The sequence below is a fragment of the Carya illinoinensis genome, chromosome 7, assembly GCF_018687715.1.
Source record: "Carya illinoinensis cultivar Pawnee chromosome 7, C.illinoinensisPawnee_v1, whole genome shotgun sequence".
Lineage (NCBI taxonomy): Eukaryota > Viridiplantae > Streptophyta > Magnoliopsida > Fagales > Juglandaceae > Carya > Carya illinoinensis.
The window spans coordinates 8,434,674-8,445,500 of record NC_056758.1 but is presented as its reverse complement, the minus strand read 5'-3'; the positions used below and the strand labels follow the sequence as shown (position 1 = coordinate 8,445,500).

The following is a 10,827-nucleotide window of genomic DNA, read 5'->3' as shown; positions in this document are numbered from 1 at the left end:
CTCACGTGAGGTGGGTTGGAAAGGTGGTTTATAATTTTGTGTTTGTGAATTGCTCATATACTAAACGTGAGTTATTTTACTCATTATTTTTATACCACACACTTAATAAGAAAAAAAATAAAAAGATAAAAAATAAAAGCAATTGTGTATTGTTAGGATGATAAATATAGTTTTTCATAACCGAATTGAGCCAAACTCGAGTTTAACCAAGCTGATTTTTTACGTCTTGCCGAATAATTTTATTTCTTTAAAACATTAATTATTGAGTTGGTAAGACAATAAGATGTTTGAAAATTAAGATGAGATGAAAAATTTATAAAAATTAATTAAATAATTTGAATTATGATATTTTATAAAATATTGGAAAATGAGATTAAAAATTAATAAAATATTTTTATGTATTTTATTTTCATTTTAAAATTTAAAGAAAAAAATTATTTTTTATATTTTATTTAAAAATTTTATCAAATTATAATAATGATGAGATAATTAGATAAAAAATTTAAAAATTTAAAACTGAAAATTACGTATTTGTACATCACCAGCTAATTTTTCAATCATATCATATCTCAAGATTTTCCAAAGAATTGACCACTTCTGTAAAATCACTAGTACTCGCTGATCATCACGACAACAAATCATCATGAGATCGTACGTACGCATGCATGCAGTACTCACGCAGCTTAAAGATAAACAGTTTCTACGCTAAAGATAACGCCAGTCTTTAGGATCTAGAAGATGATTTTTATGTGTAAATTAATCGTACGTGATTAGCTAGGAAGACTCTAAATATATGTCCGGTCGCCAATTGCCTTTCTGTGCACTAAGCATCCCTTCTTGGTTCTTGGAGAAGGTCAAATGAACCTCCCAATGCAGAGACTTGAGCAAGTTCTCAACTTCCCCTATTGTGCTCGACTCATCACGAACAATCAATTTACCTCCTGGTCTTACGATTCTATCAACCTCTGCCATTATCGGATCAAGTCTACACCTGAAAAGGACGCCCAAACAAAACCCATTTATAGTCATCATTTGGTTTAACTACACAATAATAATACTTGCTGGAAGTGGAAGAATCACGTAACAAACCCATGTAATTTCTACCTCTTTTCCAGCTTTGAGAAAAGATGATCGGCATGAAGTAGATCATAACTACGTGGGTAAGTGCTGAAGGATTCACACCAATCATGGTATATCCCAAAAAGGCCTCGCTCATAGATAATGGGAAGTGTGTCTGGAGAGTCTACATTCACCACGTTCAAGACCCACACTCGGAGGTCTCTCAGAGCTGCAGCAAACCTGAACAACAGTACCCATATATGGGATAAACCACCGTCAAATTATGATCGGCATATAAAAATAAATATATTTAAAAATTATTAATTACCCTCCATAGACAGCTCTCATGTCCATGACATTTCTCACATCAGACCAACTGATCCCCAAACTGTTCATGTATGAATTTTTCACCACTTGCTTCCAGTGTTCATGATCTGCTACAAAATCTTGAGGAGCTGGTTTCCCGTAAATGCCCATCTGAGAGCTATTTAACCAGTAAGGAGGTGCCTGCAGTCGAAGAGGCCAAGCCTCAGGCCATCGGGTTCCTCTCTGAGTCTCATCAACAGGTATACGATGCATGCATGACTGCAAAGGCACGTACCTAGAAATGGCCCATCAAAAGAAATAACGTTTATAACACAAAAATAGTATGTCAAAAAAAGGGAATGAGCCAGCACTGTTAGAAGTTAAGAACATTAAAAAGAAAGAAAAAAAAACAAACAAACCAGGCGGCATTCGGATCATCGTCATTTTTGCACATTGGTGGACGTTTATGCTTTCTCTGTTCATAGCAATCATTTGAGCTGGGTTTGCGATAAATGGCAGCACCAATTGAATTTAATTTATCCTTCTTGATGGTGACAAGGTCCCAACACATGGAAGCCGTAAGTGAAGACATTTCTAGAAAATCAGCTAATATGTCAGCATAATCCAAAGTATATAACTTCAATATGCCCATAGATGATGATGAAGAAAATATCGGTATTTCCTACCCTTCCAGATTTCCACATCTTCTTGGAGGGTTTGGTAAACAGGAGTAGCTGACCAAACAAAATAACCTCCTGGCCTCAGAACGCGGTTCAACTCCAAAAGAAGCAAACCACCTACATGAGTACCCAAGTTTAATTAATATGATTCTCAGCATGAAAATAAATAAATAATTAGACATGAATTAGATCATGTCAAAGTAGTCAAAACCTTCTGCATGCCAAGGCACTCTACAACGTGCACAGTGCACAATATCAAAGACCCTACTCGGAAATGGAAGGCGTTGAGAACCCATGACAGCTGATATTGCGGGTATGCCCCTCTCGAGCGCAAACTGAACTTGGGCCTCGTGTTCATCTTTGGGAGCAAAAGACATGGTAAGAACGTCTCTTTCGAAAAGATAACCCCCAAAGCTGGCAACCCCGCAACCAACATCCAAAATTACTCGAGTGTGCTTCCCCCAAGCAATGCCAGGTACCGACTGCAGCCACCATGCCAAAACCAAAACGTACAGTTCAACAGTTTGCATGTAGTATATATATATCCCCATAGTTAATAAGCATAAATATTATGAATTAAAACATATATATATATACATATGGTCTGTTATAATATCGTTAGTTGAGTTACCTGTTGAATAAAATCAATGTAGTGGAGCGCGCCATGTATGAATTGGGTCCCACCACCTGGAAAAGTCAAGAACTCACCCATTACCTTAACCCAGTTTTGGTGCCCCTTTACCTCCGCAAGCTTCACATGTGGTACGTTATGGTACCAAATCTGCTAGGACCACACACAGTATATAAAATAGAGTAAAAAAGAACTTTGAGAGAACAATCGCATTCTTTATGTTATCGAGAGAAGGACACATTTTGATAAAGAATAAATGAAAAAACCCAACCAAGCGGTTCAAATTCATTCACCATACCTTGTCTCTGCTTTTAGGCCACAAGATGGGCTTTTTGTACCCCTCCGGCAGTGTTACTAAGCACGTGGGTCCCTCTTCGGGACAGTGCCTCTCTCGGTGCTCAAAGTGTCCAGTTGTGCGCAATTTTCTCAGAGCTTTCTCATTGTCCAAACAGGGTATGTAATCAGGACCGGCCGTGACGTTACATAGCTGCCATGTGTACCCGTAAATGCTCCCCATGACTCCCGATCCTTCCTTGCGTCTCTCTTTCTCGTTCTCCGACTGGGCTGCCTGAGTCGACCATGACTTCTTTGACTCCTTCGACTCTCGTGGAATCCCTGTATTCCCCCCACCGGGGAATGACTCGCCCGAGTTTGAGTCTGCGGGCTTACCTTCAGTGTTATTCTCCTCTCTGGCTTCTTGGTTCGCGTCATTCTCTCGTTGTTGCTGAACTTCTTGAATTCGTGCTTTGTTTTGTTGAGATTCTGGATCCTCTTCTGCTTCCTGGGATTGTGGGTGTTCATCATTAGTCACATCTTGAAATTCTTGCTGTTTTTGTTGTTTCTGTCGAGTCTCAGAGTTTTCTTCATTTTTTACAATTTCTTCGTCTTGTTGTTTTTGTAGTTGTTGATCTTCATCATTCTTAGAATCTTGGGTGTTTTCACGGTTTTCATCTTCACGTAGTTGTTGTTGTAGACTTTGTTCTTGATCTCGATTTGATATCCGACTCGGAAACTCCCGAATATTTTCATCTTGGCTTACAACATATTGTTGTTGTTTTTCCGTAGCATGCTTTTGATCTTCACCTAGCTTTTGGTCCTCATCAACCTTTTGATTTTCTTCGTTTTCTCCATCACTTGTTTGCTGGCTTTCCTCAGATATCTGCTTCTCGTTTTCTTTTTGCCTTTCCTGCTCTTCAACAGATTCTTTTACACGTGAAGTCTCTTGTTTATCATTTATACCATCATCACCATCCTCGGCCACGTTCGGGTCCTTCGAATTACCAATCGAGGACGACTCCGACTTCTGATCTTGCTGAGACTTTCTGTCATTGTTAGATTCCTCATCAAACTTGATGATATCATCGGGGAGATCACCGGGATTGTCTTCAAAAGCAGGAGGATCTTTTTTAACGTTGGATTTGGTGGTTGCAGTGCTACTGCTGGTTTGACGAGGAGCTACAGAGTTGGAGGTTAACATCCATATAGCCAAAACACACAGTGCTAAAAACACCACTGTTGTTATTGTCGATGCGTATGAAGTTGATGATGAGGATGAACGTTTGCTACTTCGAGACTTTCCTGGTGCCATAATCTCTGTTAGCGAGAGGCAGAGACAGAGAAGGCAAGAGAGAGAGAGATTTGGGTTATGTCGGTTGAGGAACATTAATGGGGAATTCCTTTGTAGAGACGGGAGAAACATTCCAAGTTGGAATGTCTCAAGATCCAGAGGAGTCGGAGAAGGGAATTTGTTAAAATTACATTTTGTCCGAGCAAAAACTAGCTACGATGGTGTAGAATAAGAAAAGCCGATGTGATCATTTTTCTAAGCTTGACAGGCCACTTTCTTTTTCTGGGCGAGCCCAATAGATCACATTCTTCAGCCTGCTGAAACTTTGGCATGGGCTAAGAATTTTAATCTGAGCTAGAGCAGTTTCTTGTTTTGTTTTGGTCCCCTGCTCTAGTTAAGAGCTGCAAGAAGAACATCATGAATATTGGGCCTCCAATATTTATTTTGTTATTGACTCGGTTAAACGCCTGTATAAACTAGGTTAGCAAGGTGGGGAGACCATTAGCATCAAGCTAACAATTCCCACTTGAATATAAAGAATTACTGAAAATTTTCCTAAACATTTATGCAGAATTCTGAATCTTTTCTATTCCTAAAGATTGAATCTAGATGCTATTTATCACATAGTCTAAGTTGTTCCAACTCAATAACAAATATAAAGCCAAGATCCTTTGGACCAGATGGTATCCAAATGGAAGAACCAAGTTCGAACTCCCCACTCCATGAACCACATAAATTATCCCATCAAGTGTGCCTATTGAGCAGCGCACTAGTGTACTGCGATTATGAAATGGTAATTCTGTTGTTAATCCTTTTCTTTTCCTTCAAATTAATAATTCAGTTTGGTTCCTTTTTTCTTTCATTTTCAATTGGTCGAGAGGTTATATTAGATTTTGAATCTACCTCCATAAACCCCACTTAACCTTAAAGGTTAGTCAAGTTTTCAACAACAGATTCAATTACTAATCATATAGAGTCATAGACGGTTATAAGATTTAGAACATCGAGAGATATATGATTCTTCATTTTAGATTTTATCATCTCTGATCACACTTACCATGTAATAATTTTTAAGTAACTATTATTTATGATATTAGCATATGAAGTCATTTAAAATATGTCCCATAAACAAATATCATGATTAATAGTGAAAACACTTAAAAGACGATATGTAGCATTATTCTTGAAATTATGACGAAAAATTATGACTATTATGGAGGGGAAAAAAGGCATTTCTATTCTTCATGGTAGCATTATTGCGAGCATCTAATAAAATAATCAAAGGGGTTGCATTTACAAAAGAAAAGCGTGATGATGTTGCCATATTACTATTTTGGGCGGTGCATCGCTTTCACCATGAGAAGAGACTTTGGTACATTTTGGGTGGTTATTTCTACTTTGCTTGTCCAATCGAGGGAGCTTCAAAATGATGAAAATTCCAAAGGAACACATCCACCATGTTACCCACACTACATTTTTACATTATCCTTTTCCTTTTATGCTTAAATAATAATTTCTTTTTGTTGATAAGGAACATATAATACTCTTAATATAGGACTAGACATCTCAAGTTTCCTTGAGAAGAGTTGACATGTAGATAATAGCAAACATGAAAAGAAAAAAAAATAAAGAGAAAAAGATCATTATTTAGACCTTTAGTCATGAAAATGATAGGAGCATTAAACTTTTGGAACTATAATAATCAACAATTTCCACAAAGTTATTCTCTTGGGAAGAATTTTGGGTTGGGGTAAATGTCAGTACTTTTGTGTCTATATGGCTATATCTATGTTTGAGTGACCATTCTTTATATGCTTTGTGACCGAATCACGAACTAAATTTATGGCAATGAAGATGTAGATATTAAAGTTTGTGTTAGGTTTCAGTCTTGTTTAAGCATTTGGGGTCGTGGCTCTCTCCTTTCTACTTGGCATCTGTCTCCTCTTTCATGTTAGAAGCGTGAGGAAAAGTAGCATGCATGTAGACAAGAAGAATATAGGTAAAAGTTCTTCCTTTCTTTGTTCCTTTCTTTTTCCCCCCCTCGTACTCCCTTTTCTTCAAAATAAAATCAATAGGAATGGAGTTGCCCATTTATAGGTCTAAGATCCTCTTGGAGATATTTTAAATAGTATCAACTAAAACCCATTTACAGAAGACATGCACTCAAGTCTTTCATAGCATTCAACATCAGGCCTAGTAAAAATATGTTTTCTTAGAGCAATTATAGGGAGCATAGCCACACTCAAAAAATCCCTCCCTCTTCCACAACTCTTATACTACTTGTCCAATGATAAGCTACCATTTCACTTAAAATTAATTGACTTTAGGGAAGATATACTCGAATCTTCTTTGGATTCCATATATCACTCTGGAAGTCTTTTTCAAAAGAAAAATCATATTCACAGTTGATGTAGATGACACACTATCTATACTGCTAACATGGCAATACTTGATTTCTAAAAGAATTAACTCTGAACTTCTTTTGATCGAATCTTACCATGGTAGCAGCGTATCTGGTACACATTCTACACCGACTAGCAAGTAAAAAGATTTTTTTAAGAACGGTCTTAAAGAGTCGTATTATGGACACACCCTAACGAATAAGAAGCCAATTTTTTTGTGTGAGAGAGATATACAACATGTGGCTCTTATATCATCTAATATTGTTCATATGGAAGCCTAGAATGATGAATCCCACATATTGTATCTATCCCTCTCCTTATTTGGCCATTGAATTGTTCAGAAAAAATGATTAGAGAAAATCTCAATCATCTTTGATTACTATTAGTTTTCCTTTGAGTAAGTAGTCTGGGCGGATGGTGTGATCAAGTGACAACAAACAATTGAAGCAATGTGTGTGTGTGTGTGTGTGTGTGTAAGTTTTTTTGCAATAAACCTTCATTCTGTATTCATTATCAGTTGATACAAAGTTTATCCTAAATGACAGTGCTAACTATATCCTCAGGTACACTTTCTATCCACACACATTCATCATTTACATTCAAAGAGTATCTAGCTAGATTGTGAGCTACCTTATTACATTCTCTGTATGAATGTTGTACCACCTAATTGGGTCTATTCTTTAAGATCACTTTAATGTCTTCAATCATCTGTCGAGTCCATTCCCAGTTCTCCTCCATTCCATTCACAGCTTTAACAACGTGTGTGTAACTTGTTGACTTGGTTTATGCTCATAAAATTGTTACATCTAACCATCTTGTTGGTGTTTATCTCTGTTCATCCAAATTGTATCTCATGCTGCTGTGGCTATATATATAGAGTGAAAAGGTAGTAACAGCTTCATTTACCTCCAAATTAATGGACAAGAGAGATCTTGTTCATCATTCTCATTTCTATAATTGTCGAATATACTACACTAACTACTGGGAAGATATGCCAAGTGATTTTCTTATAAAGAAATATTATTCACCATCTATTTTACTATAATTTTTTCATTAATATTCTTTAATATGACATCAAATAAATTTAAATAAATAAATAAAATATTTTGTCAATATATAATTTGATGTCACATAAAAATATAAAGGATATTAAATGGATGATGAGTGGCCCTTTTCCTATGTTATAACCCATATATAGCCTACAATTAATATTATTAAGAAAAACTCTAATAATTATAGATTAATTGACACTATAGTACGTACGGTGGGACTTTAATCATGTCCGGTTACTTTATTTCCAAACCATCTATTCTTGTTTTTCTCTTTTTCTTTCAGTTTTTTTCTCCATTTTCTTAATTGTTCTAGACTGCAAATTTTCTTGATCCAACGTGGAGACAGACAATTTATGTACCTTCGATTCATGACTTGATGTTTTTGTGAGATAAAACGCTTTAGGAAATATATATTGAGCCACTTTTCTCCGATCTCATACACGTAAGTGACGTACCATATCAACTTTAGTCATCTTTGATCCTATGTGAACCAAACACCATGTCGATCACAACAATATAGAAGTGTTTTTGCTCGACCAGATTTTTAATTTGTCGAAAAAATTAAAGTCATGTAATTAGCCACGACCAACAATAAAAATATTGAGTAATGATACCAACACAACACATTTCACAATACATGTTTTAAAATGAAGGTATTTTTATAAAGTGATGTTACTTTTATAAGATATTTTACAAAAATACCATTCATTTAAAAACATGATTGTATAATATGTTGTAAAAAGTGTTGCATATTTATCATTTTTCAAAAACATTTACATGCAGTGTGTTTTTACTTGTTAATCTTAAGGTCCCATTTGGTTGTTGAACTCAACTAATTTCAAATCAATTCAGTCTAATTTTAAACTCATCTCAATTCAAAACTTCTTTACACATGAGACTCACAACCATTTTCAACTTAACATGACATCTTTATAGATGGGACTCTTTTCAATTTCTTATAAATAATATTAAATTTATATTAACATCCGAACACATTTAAATTCATTTTAGATGAGTACCACATAACTCTCTCTACTAACTCAACTCACTAATATTTATAAAGAACTCAATTCAACTCAGCTCAACATTCAAAAGCAGCCTAAATCATATTCGTGTTGAGGCAGAAATTTTGAGACAAAATTCATGCTAAAAGCGAGGGAGAACATGATGATGAAGATGAAGATCTACAATAATGCATGAACATCATGAAAATTATTGATGGATAAACCTGCCCCGAACCCCACCTTGATGGAGTTTGCTAGGTAGCTAGCATTCATATGGTCCTCACAAAAATAATTAGACGAGAGAAAATGAAGTTGGTTCCAAAGTTATTATAGCCATGTGCAGATCGCTATTATGAATGCATTATGGTAGAGCTATTATTAGTGAATTAGGTGCAAAGACGAGTAAGTCGATCAATGGGAGAAAAAGATAGACTTAGGTATATCAATGATAAAGCTACTATTCTTACAACTTTTATACAATTATACAATAAGTTAATAATTTTCTTGTTATTTTACCTGAACTTTGATTTTGATGTGTTTGAATTCAGAAAAATATATAGCTGTGAATTAATTGTAACGGTATAATTTCTATAGCTAGCTATAGGGAACTGATGATAAGGTCACATACGTACGCCCAGCTAGTTAACCGATGACCAGTCATTTCGGTCCTTACACAGATGACATTGAAGGGTACATGATGAAGTTATGAACCTTTCATCTATAGTGTGCTTGCCTTCCCATAACATTATATATATATATATATAATATATATATATATATATATTCGTAGCCACATCCACTGAAGCTAGCTCTTTTGTTCGTGACATGGACAAGTCAAGTCAATGATTCCAATATTTTTCATACAATCTTCTTAAATTGGGTCAATATCATTCACCGTTTGGTAGCTCTCTCTCTCTCTCTCTCTCTCTCTCTCTCTCTCTCTCTCTCTCTCTCTCTCTCTCTCTCTCTCTCTCTCTCTCTCTCTCCCTCTAATAATACCAAAGATACAAACTAATGGCTCAAAGTTCTTTTTTCTTTTCTTTTTTGGTGTGGTGGGGGAGGGCGGGGGGTAATTCTTGATGCAATTGTGTTAGATGTTAGTGAATCATAGCATACAATTAATGAGAATAATATTTACAGTTTTAAGATATACAAATCTCGTACATCGCATTTGAAAATAATGGATAAATCTATAATTCATATAAAAAAAATTTATTTTTTTAATGATGAATCTCACTTTTTTTTAAATGAATATGTGGATCATATTTGCACCGTCTAAGACTCTATCTATTTAGCAATATTCAAAAGTAAATCCTAATTAATAATGTATGATTGCTTTTACAATATGGTAAGTAAACTATTATGCGCACACATATATATGATCGATCGTATATATTTGTTCAATAACACTATTCAATTAGTATAGTGTGACACAATTTTAAAGGACAGATTTTAAAAAATGTGCACAATATAATTTCTTAATAGTTTAAGAATATAATGTGTCGAAAGTGATATTAATTAATTTCTAAATACCATATTTCAAAATAGATGACATTTGGAAAAATGGTAGCCTACCATGAAAGCCATGGTCCTCTAGGAGAGCAACCATGGGAGACTCCCTTCACTTGATGGCCATGATGAGAGACATGATCATATCTCCCAAGGCCAATTTCTTATTTTCTTTTTTTGATTAGGTGATAATTAAATATGAGCTTTGTTATTCATAAGCCTCATACACCACACACCACATAATTTTTTATTTTTTTATTTTAAATTTTTTATTTTTGTTTTATTCTTTTTAAAATAATTGAATTCTTCTACTCATAATTCATATACCACACATTTAATAAGAGAAAAAAATTAAAAAAAATAACAAAAAGAATGGTGTATGGTATATGAGACTTATGAATAGAATTTTTCATTATACTATATCTTTTTAAATTTATCATTTTTACCTACATTAAATGTGTTTGGGGTGTTAGATATTTTCCCTTATATATATATACCTCTTTTATTTATTTATTTTTTCTTTCTTTCTCCCTTTCCTTGTTGTAGGAGGAAATAAACTCAAAAACTTTCCTGTTTTCTACGCATTCTAAAAGTCGAAAGGCTTACAAGAATGAGAC

General features: G+C 34.8%; 1 protein-coding gene across 2 annotated transcripts; it reads right to left on the bottom strand.

The window, feature by feature from the left end:
- Positions 1 to 494: 494 nt before the first annotated feature.
- Positions 495 to 4,733, bottom strand: LOC122315258 (probable methyltransferase PMT27). 2 transcript variants are annotated; one of them, XM_043131077.1, is made up of 8 exons: positions 2,975 to 4,730; positions 2,677 to 2,826; positions 2,257 to 2,527; positions 2,052 to 2,162; positions 1,785 to 1,959; positions 1,388 to 1,660; positions 1,105 to 1,299; positions 495 to 991 (listed from the first exon to the last, which is right to left on the bottom strand). In XM_043131077.1, the coding sequence occupies exons 1-8, from the start codon at positions 4,373 to 4,375 to the stop codon at positions 775 to 777; spliced, it is 2,793 nt and encodes a 930-aa protein (XP_042987011.1). In that variant the 5' UTR covers positions 4,376 to 4,730; the 3' UTR covers positions 495 to 774. The 2 variants fall into 2 exon arrangements, with proteins under 2 accessions (XP_042987011.1, XP_042987012.1); XM_043131078.1 differs by lacking the exon at positions 495 to 991 and having other exon boundaries at positions 1,101 to 1,299; positions 2,975 to 4,733.
- Between the last annotated feature and the right edge of the window lie 6,094 nt (positions 4,734 to 10,827).

Excerpts from the sequence above, each read along its gene's own strand:
- LOC122315258 (XM_043131077.1), bottom strand. The coding sequence starts at position 4,375 with ATGTTTCTCCCGTCTCTACAAAGGAATTCCCCATTAATGTTCCTCAAC. Across the intron at positions 1,661-1,784 it reads GATGATCCGAATGCCGCCTG|GTACGTGCCTTTGCAGTCAT; the intron begins GTTTGTTTGTTT and ends GGCCATTTCTAG. Across the intron at positions 992-1,104 it reads TTCTCAAAGCTGGAAAAGAG|GTGTAGACTTGATCCGATAA; the intron begins GTAGAAATTACA and ends CGTCCTTTTCAG.